The sequence below is a fragment of the Microtus pennsylvanicus genome, chromosome 13 (assembly GCF_037038515.1).
Source record: "Microtus pennsylvanicus isolate mMicPen1 chromosome 13, mMicPen1.hap1, whole genome shotgun sequence".
In the NCBI taxonomy this organism is placed as follows: Eukaryota; Metazoa; Chordata; class Mammalia; order Rodentia; family Cricetidae; genus Microtus; species Microtus pennsylvanicus.
In genome coordinates, this window is record NC_134591.1 from 69899693 (window position 1) to 69912575 (window position 12883).

Here is a 12883-nt window from a genome sequence, read left to right on the forward strand (position 1 = left end):
CAGCCCATTCTTCAATAAAGACCCTCACTCCTTACCTAAGAGACCCCTGAACGTGTCCTGTTTGCTGTCTCTGTGGCACTGCCCAAGTTTGGGGCAGGCTTTTCTCTTACCTCCACAGACACCACTTGCTGACTCCCTGTGGTCTCTGTACACACAGCGGCTGGCAGCAGCTTCCCAGTACTCTAAGGCATGGAGTCTATGCTGTACTTTATGAAGTCCCACATGTCTGCCCACTACTGGGCTCTGTTTCAGCTGCATCCTGCTATTCTGCCTGCAATCCCAGGGGCTGCGCTCTCTGCCCACTCCTCTCCCCGTGGGCCTCTGCCAAACAGATCTTGTTCTCAAATGGGTATTTGCTTGACACCTGGCTAAAGACCGCCTGCCATCATGTTATCGTGTCCTGCTTCTCCCATGGTCTCAGCCCCCTCCCAGTCAGTCTTGCTCACTTGCTGGTCTTCCTCTTCTAGGCTATAAGTCCCTTGAGGTAAGGAATGCAACATTTCCAAAGCTGTTTCTCTAGGACTGAGAACGCCTGGCATCAGTTGGGAGTTCAGTGTTTGCTGAATGAATAAAAGAGACACTGGCTCTTTCTCTCTCTCCAGCCCCGCCCCCCTGTGTGCCTTGACTGCTACTGGCCTCTCTGAGCATCTTTTGGTTAGTTTGTTTCAGTCTCTGTCTCTCTTAGGACCTCCATCTCCTCCATTCAGCACGTCCTGCCCTTTTCATTGCTACATCAGCCATTGGCAGTTCATCACCCATCCTTCCTGGGTGATGCTTGCCTTCCGGATGCCCCTGACCTGACTTCTTTCCCACTTGTGAATCCCACTCTCCCTCACACCCAGAACCCCCTTTGCCAAAAGGCCACTGCCTGGCTTGGCTGTTTTTTTGGATGGACAGAGCCCAAAACAGGAACAGCAACCTCTGCCAGCCACAAGGAGCTCCTTTTCTAGCAACCTGATTCTGCCTTTCAGAGGGACAAATGGGTGCCTGGCTCCGGATTCCCTAATGGCTCCTCAAGCTGCCATTATCCAATTACAATAAACTCATCACTTCTGAGCAGCTGCCTCTTGATCGCCGTCATTCTCAGAACTCCGTGAGGATGCAGGCTATTTGCATAACGAACCCAAGGTAGCATATTAATTCTCGTTAGCCACAGTGGTCCCAGAGCTAATTGATTTGAGGCCTGGCAGCCAGGGCAGCCACCTTCAGGCTTGGGAGCGGGGAGGGGTGTCACCCTTTCCACGCCATCATTTGTTCTGGGAGACAGCATCATTTGTTCTTGGAGCTTGGTGGCACCTTTGGCATGCCACACTTTCTGTCATCTTTGAGACCTCGCTCAGCTTCCCTTTCTAGCATATTCATCTGCAAGGCAGTGCCCCGGCCTCCCTCTGTAAGCAGAGTGATGATACTAAGCCTCCTGAATCTCCCCCATCAGGGGTTTCCACTGGAGTCTCCCATTGTGGGGTTGGTGCAAGCAGTTAGGTGATCCACATCTTCCTGTCCTTTTCCCTTCCCACTGCCCTGTACCAGCAAGGGCAGCGAGAAGGTGAGGAACAGTTAAGTGCAGTAACACTGCACCCCACTCTAAGAGAGTTGCCGGTCCTCTAGCCCCGATACCCCCAGATCTAACTCTAGAGGTAACACTGGGCCCTGGGCCTCAGACTGCTTATCAGCAAATGCATCCATGGAAAGAGATGTGCCTTCACACTTGACATCCAGGATACGCGCTGTGTGGGGCACCATGTGTGGAAGGGAGATCACTGGGCTCAACGTGGGGCTGCGGGTTCACCCTCTGCCCTGCCCTCCTGCAGTCAGTGCCTCTTTACCCTTCACTGTCGGGACTGGAGAATGACAGAGGAAAAGGACATTTTTTTTCCTGGCCCCTCTTTCATCCATTTTGTAGCAGATAGTAAGGACTCCAGATGACGGAAGAACAAGGAACCTATTTAGCATTCTGAGGGCTGGAGGTGAAGAGGGGGCTATAGGGCCGCAGTGGCCTGGAGAAATAAGGCCAAGATGGCATCTGTACTTAGCTACAAGCCTTGCCAGGCTTAGGAGTGCTGGGGAGGGTACTAGGAGAAGCTGAGCCATCAGGGAGATTGGATGGGGTGATCGTTGCATCAGGAAGTCCACGCCCACCTTCCCTGAGGTATCTGGGACCCCAGAAGGAAACACTTCTCACTTCTTGTCCAAATATGGCCACCAGCCTTAGGGTGTGACCTCAGGGGAGTCATGCCCTCCCCTCCAGGCGCAGAGGCCCCAAGGGTTCACCGAGACAGGTCTCCAGGGTACCCCAGCTCTGCCACCAGTGGCTCACCTTCCGCTCGGCACTATTGTCCTTCTTCATCCCCCGGATGAAATCCGCTTTCCCCTTCAAGTGCTGCTCAAACTCCTCCAGGGTCATGTCCCCTTTCTCCACCAGGATGTGTGGCATGTGGGGTTCTGCACAGACGAGATCAACACTCAGCCTTTGCCTGGGTGTGAGGGGCACAGCGGGGGCTGTCGACTAGGGGTGATTTCTTCATGGGGGGATGGGAGTAGGTACTCAACTGGAGTAGAGGGTGACATCCCTGGGTGTGTGAGGCAGTAGGGGCCAGGGGAAGACTCCTTAGTAGAGGAAGCCTAGTACCACTTTCTTTCCGTGGGCCTCAGTTTACCCTTACGTCAAATGGACTGATGCTGAGCCAAATGCCTGTGGCATCTTTTCAGGGCCAGACATTTTGTGAGCTTTTAAGGGGGCAGAGAATGGCTCTAAGAGTTTACAAAGTGTCAGAGCAACTTCTGCTCAGCAAGCATAGGGGTTCAAGCCCCGCCCCCCCAGGCAGGTGATCCCTGGGGCTGAAAATTTGCTGAATAGAGACAGACTTCCCTGGGAGCAAGTCTTTGGTCTCTTCTCCCATCTCCCATCCATCCCAATTCTTGCCCTGACTAGGTGTTTTCCATGAAGGCAGCAGAGCCCCTCCTGGGGTACCATACCACTTGGGTGGAGGAGGATCTCCACTGGCCGGTCAAAGGTGTGTTTGTTGGCCAAGGTGATGATGATGCTCTTGGCTGAGTGTGCAGAGGGGGCGGCGTCTGCTCGGATTTCATGAGTGGGACTCTCCACCCCTGAGTGGCACAGAAAGACAGGACAGGGGAGGGACAAGAGAGAAAGGAGCTTAGAGGGAGATTGAGACCTAGGCTAGAGATGATTGGCAGGCTGGCCCTAACATGGACACACACCTTGGTGTGTGAGCATGGATACCCTCCTCAGCTTCCCCACAGTGTAGATTGTGCCCAGTGGTCCTTCCTTCCTGACCACAAGATATAACTTGCTCTTGGGGTATGGGGTGTACCCACAAATGTTGCTAAGCAACCAGAAAGAGCTCGATGCTCCATGGGTGGGGCACTTTTGTGGGTGCTTTTTGAGAGCTCCTTGCATTGCAATCAACACTCACTGATAAGAAACCATGCCCTGTGCCCTTTAAAACCACAAGATGGTTGGGAGGGAACTATCTAACCCCAGTTCTCAGCCCTGGTTACTTGTTGGAATTATTCAGAGAATTTTATAATGTTCCACTACCAGAATTCACCCCAGAATCTCTAGAGTGAAGCAAGGATACAGGGGGGAGTTGAATACTCGCCAGGAGGGAACCAGAGCTCAGCATTATAGCCATGGCCTTCTGGAGAAGGTTGAGCTACCTACCACTCTCTGAAAGATATTTCCCCAGGGAAGTTGTAGGGTCTGGCTGGGTTAATGTGAAAGCTGTCCTGGGGAGAAGTTTATCTTGGGACATCCAGCTCTGAGTTGTTCAGTTTTGACTTCTGTCTGGGTTAGGTGGTCTTTGTGACCTCTTGCCCTCCCCAATCTCTCTGGAGGCTTTGGGTCAGAAGCCCCATCTCCTTTGTTTCTCTGGACCTGGGTAGTGCCCTCTCACCTGCAAGCAGACATGGCCCACGGATCTCCAGTTGAAAGTTGAATTCATATTCCATTGGGTTGGTCACCTCAGTATCCAGGAGGGTAGCCAGACACAGCCCATTCCAGGAGTCCACAGTCTGGATGCCATAGCAGTGTGGGTCTTTGCTAGAAAGGTGTATGAAGGAGGAGGGAGGAGAGAGGAGGAAAATGAAGTGAGGAGAGGAAGAGGAAGAGGAGGAAGAGGAGGAGGGGGAGGAGGATGAAGCCCAGACAGAGGAAGGCAGCATAAGAAGACTGTGAGTCTCAAATACCTCCTCCCATCCCAGGACCTCTGTCATCACATTCAGCCTGACTCCAGGGAGGGGCTGGATACAGAGAGATGCCATAACTATTACTGGGGAGTACCTGGGATGGGCCAAGATCCAGATATGGGTTCCCAGTGCCTCAACCCTCATCATTCACATCACAAACCCAGGAAGAGGACATCAGAGCCCAACACTTCCTACACGAGGGTCTGAGGCCCAGCAAACAGAGCAACTCACCCATGGACTTGGTTAGGATTTGGCAGAGCTGGCAATCCCGGCCCAGATTTGCCTGGTTCTGGTATGAGATGACTTGCTGCGTCACATGGCTTTGTGCCCGTGATCTATCATGCATCTCAGTGATGCCCTCACTTTCACTCAGTCTGTTCTGAGCTTGGGCCACATGCTGTCACTCAAAGTTCCTGCTGGTGGCTGGATACCACACCGGGCTATCCACTGCCAGGCACTCATTTCCTCCCTGTGCTCACAAATACCACCCCACCACTAACAGCCTTGCTGGGTCTCCTTTTGACCTTATAAAGAGTGTTTCTTTGGGTCCCCAGGTAAAGGGCAGATGCTAATCATAGTCAAACGGTTTTCCTGGCTTGTAGTCTAATTCCCATTTTCCTGAAAGAGAACGGGAGCACCCCCCCCCATTTCCCAATGGCCTGGCAAACACTGCACCAGCTGACTTTGGGCAGCCGTGAGGTTCATGGGGAGCTGATACAGATGTCTCAAGGGCATAACTGTCAACTCTGCCAGCTGGAATGAGGGGCTAGCTCACCAGGGGTCTCTGCTCTACTAAAGTCCAGAATGCCCCAGTCAGATTCTGCCTTTCAAACCCACACTGTAGCCCCATGGCCAGGACTTGCAAAGTGACACGTGGGGTTGATGGTCCCCGCCCAGGTCAGCTTTGCCACCTGTTCCTGGCATTTCAAGATCTATGTGATCTGTTTCACCACCCTGTGAGCTCAACGCCTCCTCTTACACTCTGCTGTAGCCATTTTCAGCCCAACAATAGCCAATCAAACCTACTGCAGCCTCAGGATCTCTGTATACTCCCTGCCCCTCTAGAATGTATTTCCATAGCTTCCTGAGCAATAGAGCATTCGTATAGCCAGTGTAAGGGTCTGGGCTCCATCCCCAACAGCTCAGGAAGAGGGGGCGGGTGGAGAGGGGAAGTGGCAGGAAGGGAGAGGAAGAAGTGGAAGAAGGAGGAGGAGAGGACAGAGGAAGAGAAAAGGAGGAGGAAGGAGGAGGAAGGAGAAGAGGAGGAGGAAGATCATAGCTGTTGTTTAATCCTGGTTTGCTCTATAAGACAGCAGCTACACCATCCTCTCCTCTTTGCATCCCCGACCCCCCCCCCCCCCCGACACACAGTTAACACTTGTTTTCATAGACAGTGATCTCAGCAGGTACCTCCCAGGCCGTGGCACCCCCTCCCTTCCCACACTGTAGAAGGACCTCCTTTCTCCCAGCTGGAAGCCCTCACTAATGCTCTTTGCTGCACTAGGGAGATGCAGAGTCCGCTGGGCTCTTCTAGCCTTACAGCCTGTTACCTGTGTCAGCTCCTCCCTAGGCCCCGCCCTGTCCTCACTGTCAGGGTCTTTATGAAGCCTGGCCTGGCCTCTGGATACCCTTTCTTCATCTCCATAGCCCAAAGAGCTTCTCTCAAACCACAGTTTTTATACAATTAGTTATGCATTCAAGCCACAGGCATAAAGAATCACACAGCTGTTGCATGATAGTAATGATCTCTTCTCTTCAAATTGTTGCTTGGGGACAGGGTCTCACTATGTAGTTCTGGCTGTCCTGGAATTCACAGGGTAGACCAGGCTGGCCTTGAACTCACAAAGATTCATCTGCCTGCCTCTGCCTCCTGCATGCTGGGATTAAAGGGGGCATGGCACCATGATTGGCTTCCCTCTGAGTTTGTTTCCTTCCTTCCTTCTTTCTTTCTTTGTTTTTGTTTTTCAAGAACTCTGTGTAGTCCTGGATATCCTGGAACTCACTCTGTAGATCAAGCTGGACTCGAACTCAGAGATCCACCCAACTCTGTCTCCCAAATGCTAGGATTAAAGGTGTGTGCCACCACTGCCCAAACCCTCCAAGTTTCTAAACAGCATGAATCATATTTTATCCCTTCTTTATCCCTAACACTTAGTCCTAGGGCTTACCATATAGTAAATACTCATAAAAATCCCTCTTAAGTGCATTGAAAAATAACCCCTAGAAATTCTAAAGCCTTGCACTTCTGCCAGTGCCAGAATGAACATTTCCAGTAGATTGTTCTGGAACCCTGAAAGTAAGAGGACCCAAATGCCTCCCCTGCCCCCCCCCCGTCTCCTTCTTGCTGCCCGCGATCAGGTCCAGGTCTGGGCAGGGCCTCCTTACCCTTGAGCCTGATGTCTGGAGGAGCCGGAGCTGCGAGAGCAGAACTGAGGCACAGTCGGGGCACAGATAGCCGGCAGGATGACCCTCACAGCCCCGTTGGGCAGCGTGGGAAGTTCCGAGGAGGTGCTGATGAAGATGGTGACATTCTCCATGGGAGCAATGGTCCCCAGGTTGACCACGAACAGAATCCGCTCCAGATCCTCGTCCAAGGCCACCTTTCCCGGTGTGCAGGAATGAGGGGTGATGGGAACCCCATCGTGTGGAATGTTCCCTAAGTGCCAGGTTGGCGTCAGGTGCTGTGCAGACCTTGTCCCTAGCCCCCTCTTAAGTTTGCTATGAAGTAGTTCCCTTTTTGCTTATGGGGAAACTGAGGCCCACCATCAAGGGTCGGCTTGCCCAAGCTGCTCAGCCAATTATTAGCTCATTGGCTGGATTCTGTACCCTCAGGGTCTGAGTGGAGGCTGTGGCTTTCCATTAGGAGACTCAGAACCACGAAGAGAACCCACCAGAGGATCACGTGCCCACCCCACAAACCCCACCCAGGCACCAGCTGACGCACGCCTGCTTCTTCTCATGTATTTGCTTTCATCTGAAAGGCTGAAAGTCCCACTGGCTAGTCTCACCCATCCATCACCTCCTCCCCCACCGTGAGAGCCTCCCTAGTCCCTAGTCAAGTCTCTTTCCTCTCTTCTAACAACATCAGCACCTTCACAAGCACAGGCACTTCTGATGTCCCATCATGGCTATTCCTGGGAACGTCCTAGCAATTTCTCCAGGTCACAAAAGATCAACACACACACACACACACACACACACACACACACACACACACACACCAGAAGGTGCCATCCATGAGTGCTGATTTTAAAAATCTGTCTACATCTGGATGCTCATGTTGACATCTTCAGTTTCTTCTGACAGTCAATGGTCCGATTTGCTTACATTGTGTGGTACTTGGTATGGGCCAAGTCACTAACACACTGTGTGACCTTGAACCTGCCACCGCCTCTTTCTGAGCCTCAGCTTCCTCACTAGCAGGAATCACTAGCTATGCTGCCAGAACTTACGGTAGCATAAGTTCTTGGAAAGCACTGATTTAGCACTAAGTGGCTCTGATTACTTATTTTAACAGATGTGTGTGCTTGTGCATGTGTGCATGCATGCATGTGGCCGAGTGTGCGTGCACATCTGTACACAGGTGAACACACCTGTGAGTTCATCAAGGCCAGAGGGCATGCTGGGTGCCTTCTTCCATTTTGCTTTCCACTGTTCGCTTGAGGCAGGGTCTCTCACTGAACCTGGAGTTTAAGGATTTTTGGCTAAGCTGATTCATCAGCAAGCGCAGGGATACTCCCGCCTGTGTCTCTGACCCCTGTCCCCATTCAGTGCTGGGGGTCCTAAGGACAGACAGTCACACCCAGCTTTTTATTTGGATACTGGAGATCCAAACTCAGGTTTTCACACCTGTGTGGCAAGCTCTCTTACTGTTGAGTCATCTCCCCAGTCCTCAGACAAGATTTGTTTTTTTATCTAAGCTCACATCACTCATGAAAACTAGGCTAGGAGCCAGCCCGTGGTGTGACTCATTCCACACGGTCTCTGTGCAGGAAAGATCTGGGACCTGCCCTCTTTGGATCCTCATTGCACCTTGAATATGGAAATAAAGACAGTCCCATGCTGCCTTGCCATGCGCCTGAGGCTTTGGCTCTGGCGGCCTCCACCCAGGTCAGCCTCACCATGCTCCGCGGGGACTTCTTACCTGTGACAGTGGCAGACTGGATATCCAAGTGGCTTCTGTCCAGCTTGGCTTTGTCTTTGATTTGTATGGTGACAACACGATCAGCAATGACTGCCTCAAAACCAACCACTGTGGTATGCTCGTCCATCGGATACACGAACAGACCTGGTGGAGTGAGGGTCAGCGTCACAGGGTGCTCAGCCCCATCCTACATGTCCAGCTCCCAGAGGGAGTCAGCCTGGAATCTGCCAGGGTTGTACTTGGATCTGTGGACCATACTCACTGGCCCTCGAGGGGACATAGCCGACCGGGGATGGAACCAGGCTTGTGAGGGCAGCAGGAGGCAGCGTGAAGAAGTGAACATGTCCAACACTTGCCAGCTTTTACCCTTGGATGTCTGAGCTTCAGGGGCCAGATAGTCTGGTTTCCAAGCAAAATAAAAGCCTGGGCTGTCGTGTAGGCTGTGCCTAGGCCTAGGCGTACATGACTGGGTGGTGAATTTGGTCCACGATCACTGGCTTGCCGCTGGCCATCAGTAGGTGGGGCTGTGGAAGAGCTAGAGAAGGGTTCAGACCCAGGCCTTTCATGTTTCCTAACCCTGCTACATTGGACAGGACACTCATCTCTAAGTCTAGTGTCCCCACCTACAGCAAGCCTCAAGGTGCCTGCATTAAGGCATGCACCACACAGTAGGTGTCACACATTCTTATGTCCTTACTTCTCCTGACGTTCTAGGGATTGAACCCAGGGCCTTTCACAAGCTAAGCAAGTGATCGATCACCGAGTGTCAGTCCCAACCTCTTGTTACTTCTTATTTTGGGGCAGGGTCTCACTGAGTTATCCAGGCTAGCTTTGAACTTGCTGCATAGCCCAGCTAGACCATAACATTTCAATCGTTTTGCCCCAGCCTCTGGAGTAGTTGGGTTACTAGTTAGCATCCACATGCCTGGCTATTGTTTTAGAGCTGACTTTGGCGTGAGGAATATGCAAGTTGTCGGGAGGTTGTTGGTGTTTGGATTTGAATCCCTGTGGGGGCAGAGCCTGGGAGCCTGCATTTCTGGTCAGCTTTAAGTGATGCTGAGCTTGAAGACCTCAATTTCTTTCCATGGAGACAGCACAGTGCTGAGACCGTGGTGAGGACTCCACAAACCCTGATTTCCTGTCCTTCAGAGCCTCAGTTTCCTTATCTATAAAATGGGACACTTGTCCCTCCTGCAAGAGGAAAGCTGGTCAATCTCACAGCTGTTCATCAGTGTCTCGAGGGTCCCTAGGTAAGCCCGTTTTCAGTCTCCAGCTCTAGGCTCCCTCGAACCGAGGAGCAAGGCCATTTGTCCAGCCCACATCCCAGAGAAGAAAGTTCCCATGTAGGTTCCTTTCAGGTAGTGCTGGTCCCCAGAGCAGCACTGGGGCGGTGACAGAGTTTGGACACAGGACCTGGGAGAATGGGTTAGCCATTAGGAGATTCCATCACCCCGAATAAGAAGGCGGTCCAGGTCGAATGCGGTGACACCTGCCTGCCATACCAGCACTTAGCAGCTGAGGCAGGAGGATTGCTAAGGGTATGTGGTCAGCCAGGAGGACATAGTGAGTACCAGTTTAGCCAGAGTTATACAGCAATACTCTGTCTAAAAAACAAAACAAAAACAACAAAAAACCCAACCAACTAACCAAATAAACAAGCAAACACAAAAGGGGTTAGGGGAGAGAATCCTGCCCGCAGTTAACCCCTGGACAACATCTGTCAGTCCCTTGCTTGGGGGAAGGAGAGGTGTGTGACAGCCAGCCCCTGTCCTCCACCCAGACTACTGCCCAGTGATAGCTCCTATCCACACGTCCACCCATGCGGCTTCTTGTCAGGTACTGCTACTTCAGCAATTCCTCCTTACAGAACCCAAATCTTAGCTCTTCCTGCTCTCTGTTCTCCTTCACTTCAAACCCGTGGGGCCGTCCTAGAAATCCCATTTTGCAGAGGAAGGAGCCCAGTACCAGACAGCTAGTGAGTGACAGGACAAGGGCTCAATGTGGAGGAGGTGGTTCCAGGAAATCCATGCGGGGTTACCTTGGAAGGGTTGAGCCTCCAGGTTGCCGTAGGTGAGGGAGGCCGTGAGCCCCAGGGCATAGCCGCTGACATAGGAGGTGACATCAGACACAGTGAGAGGCAGGTTTGCCCCCGTGACGCGGTTCAGCAAGCCAGGCATTCTGTTGGCTCCTCAGCTCAGGGCCTGGAGGAGACAGGGCAGTTGGGTACCGAGGAGAGGCCCATAACCCTCCAAGCCTAATCTCATTTGAGTGCCCTAAAAACTGCAGCCTCATGGTCTTTGCTTACCTTGGGGACTTCAGGGTTAATGAGCATCCCGAGAGCAGGGGACTTGGTCACTGACGTCTCACGGCACAAGTAGAAAAGCTAAAATCCCGATGGCACCCAGAGTTAGGGCCAGCACGGAAGTGACCAACCAAACAGTTTGGACTTACTTACTCCCCCTCCTCCTGGTTTGTGCGTGGGTGGGGATGAAGGGCTCACGTCTCACCCCATCCCTATGTCTCCTGATCTCTGAGGATCACATTTTCGCTGCAAAATGAAGGTATCGACTGCAGCAGTTCTCCAAGTCCCCTTCCCTGGCTGCAGAAAACCAACTCGCTGCAGTCAACACGTGGGTTGTTAAGGGTTAAAAGTCAGCTGGGTGGTGGTGGCGCACGCCTTTAATCCCAGCACTCGGGAGGCAGAGGCAGGCAGATCTCTGTGAGTTTGAGGCCAGCCTGGTCTACAAGAGCTAGTTCCAGGACAGGCTCCAAAGCCACAGAGAAACCCTGTCTCAAAACCCAAAAAGGGGGGGGGGGGTTAAAAGTCACCAAAGACCCCCAAATCAGGACAGTTGCCATCCTTCCAGATGGGTCTTTCTTGCCTTTCCCCATACCCGACCCATGGCTAGGGCTGGGACTTCTCTCAGGGAAAGCCCTTGACTCTATCCACGGCCTTCCTTCTCCGACACCAGCACACAGGTCCCAAGGTACCACCTCCACCTGGACTTTATCTCTTCCCGGCATAGAATATACTCTTTCTGGCTGAAGCCAGTGGCCAGCAGGCCCATTCCAGCACACAAAGTGAGCATGTCCCCATCATCCCTGCCACTCTCTTTTACCTACCAATGGCCACCAAAGCCCTTTGAATGCAAACTGGTCCAGGGCCCATTCTTCACCTAAGCCCCACCCCTTAGCAATGCAGTTCAAACACTAGGGGCTCAGCAGCTTCCTCTTCTTGCCTCTTTGTTGCCATGCTGCCTGCAAGTCTGACCCCACTCCTGCTTTTGATGGAGGAGCTTCCTCCTCCTCGTCCTCCTCGTCCTCCTCGTCCTCCTCGTCCTCCTCGTCCTCCTCGTCCTCTTCCTCCTCCTCCTCCTCCTCCTCCTCCTCCTCCTCCTCCTCCTCCTCCTCCTCCTCCTCCTCCTCCTCCTCCTCCTCCTCCTCCAGAATGGTCGAGGTCAGACTATCTCTGCCCAGCATCCTTCATCCCTCTCTCCCACCCCATCTTCTCTCTGCTGTCATATTTCTACCAGCTCATCTGAGCATCTTTAGTCCTGCGAGGTTATTTTGTAACTGTTCTCTGTAGAAGATGTGGGTAGGACCTAATTGGTTCTCCTTTGACCTCTCGGTGCCAACTGAGTGGAAAGAATAACAAATTGCTTCATCCTTTTGCCATCTAGATCTTGCCGGAGCTGAATCTTCAGGACTGTGAATGGAGACCTAATGAGTCTCTGAGGACCTCCCACAAAGGCAAATGCTTCTGAATGGTGGGGAGCGAAGGTGTAAGTGGGGGGTCTTTCTGGGTTTCCTCTTTCTGTCTGAGCCAGGCAAAGCTCCTGGACTGGTGACCTTTTTCCATCTGATGGCACTATTTGCTAAGTGCTGAGTACTCTGCCTCTTCTCAGGGAAGGTTGTGCTTCCAGTTTCTGTCCTATTGATGTCTCCAGTGAGATTCTCAGGTGTCTCCCCCTGCCCACCCCCCCCTCCACGGCCTGGCCAGCGTCATCTTTTTAATTATCTTCTCCCTTGTGACTGGAGCCCAGACAGCTCTGCTGGCCTTATCTCCTGACAGGCTGGCTGATAACGGAAGGCGGAAGAGAGCTGGGAGCACACCGCTGGCTCCAGTGCTCTGTCGTCTGTCTTGCTGGCCAGAGCAGAGGCCGGCCTCTTGCAGGAAGCAAGCAACGATGACAGACTTCATTTCCTGAGTGAGCCGCATCCCACGCTATCTGTGGTCCTCTCTCTTCCTTCTCCCACAGTTTCTCTACTGTCCAGAATGTTGATGGGGGAAACCAGATGTACTGCGGACTTGGACTCGAGCCTTGGTACATTCTGGGGTAGAGTGTGGCATGGGCATCTTGTCCAGCCCACTCTTCCCATCCTATGCCTCACACCCAGAAAGTGGGTATGGATGGGAGGTTCTGCAACCTAGGCCAGACTGGCTCTAAAAAGACCCTCTTGATGCTGACCCACAGTAAGGCCAATGATTGACAAATGGGACCCGTGAGATTTAAAAGCTTCTGTATGGCA

General features: G+C 52.6%; 1 protein-coding gene across 2 annotated transcripts in view; it reads right to left on the reverse strand.

Annotated features, from left to right (window-relative positions):
- Vwa5b1 (von Willebrand factor A domain containing 5B1) overlaps positions 1-12883 on the reverse strand; it is a 65019-nt gene that overhangs the window by 33816 nt on the left and 18320 nt on the right. For both annotated transcript variants that reach the window (XM_075945788.1, XM_075945787.1), the window contains 6 exons: positions 10392-10554; positions 8354-8497; positions 6595-6865; positions 3918-4063; positions 2977-3108; positions 2318-2442 (listed from right to left, as the gene is read on the reverse strand). In XM_075945788.1, the coding sequence (XP_075801903.1) occupies positions 2318-2442; positions 2977-3108; positions 3918-4063; positions 6595-6865; positions 8354-8497; positions 10392-10530 (957 nt within the window). In that variant the 5' untranslated portion in view covers positions 10531-10554. The remainder of the gene's footprint in view (positions 1-2317; positions 2443-2976; positions 3109-3917; positions 4064-6594; positions 6866-8353; positions 8498-10391; positions 10555-12883) is intronic.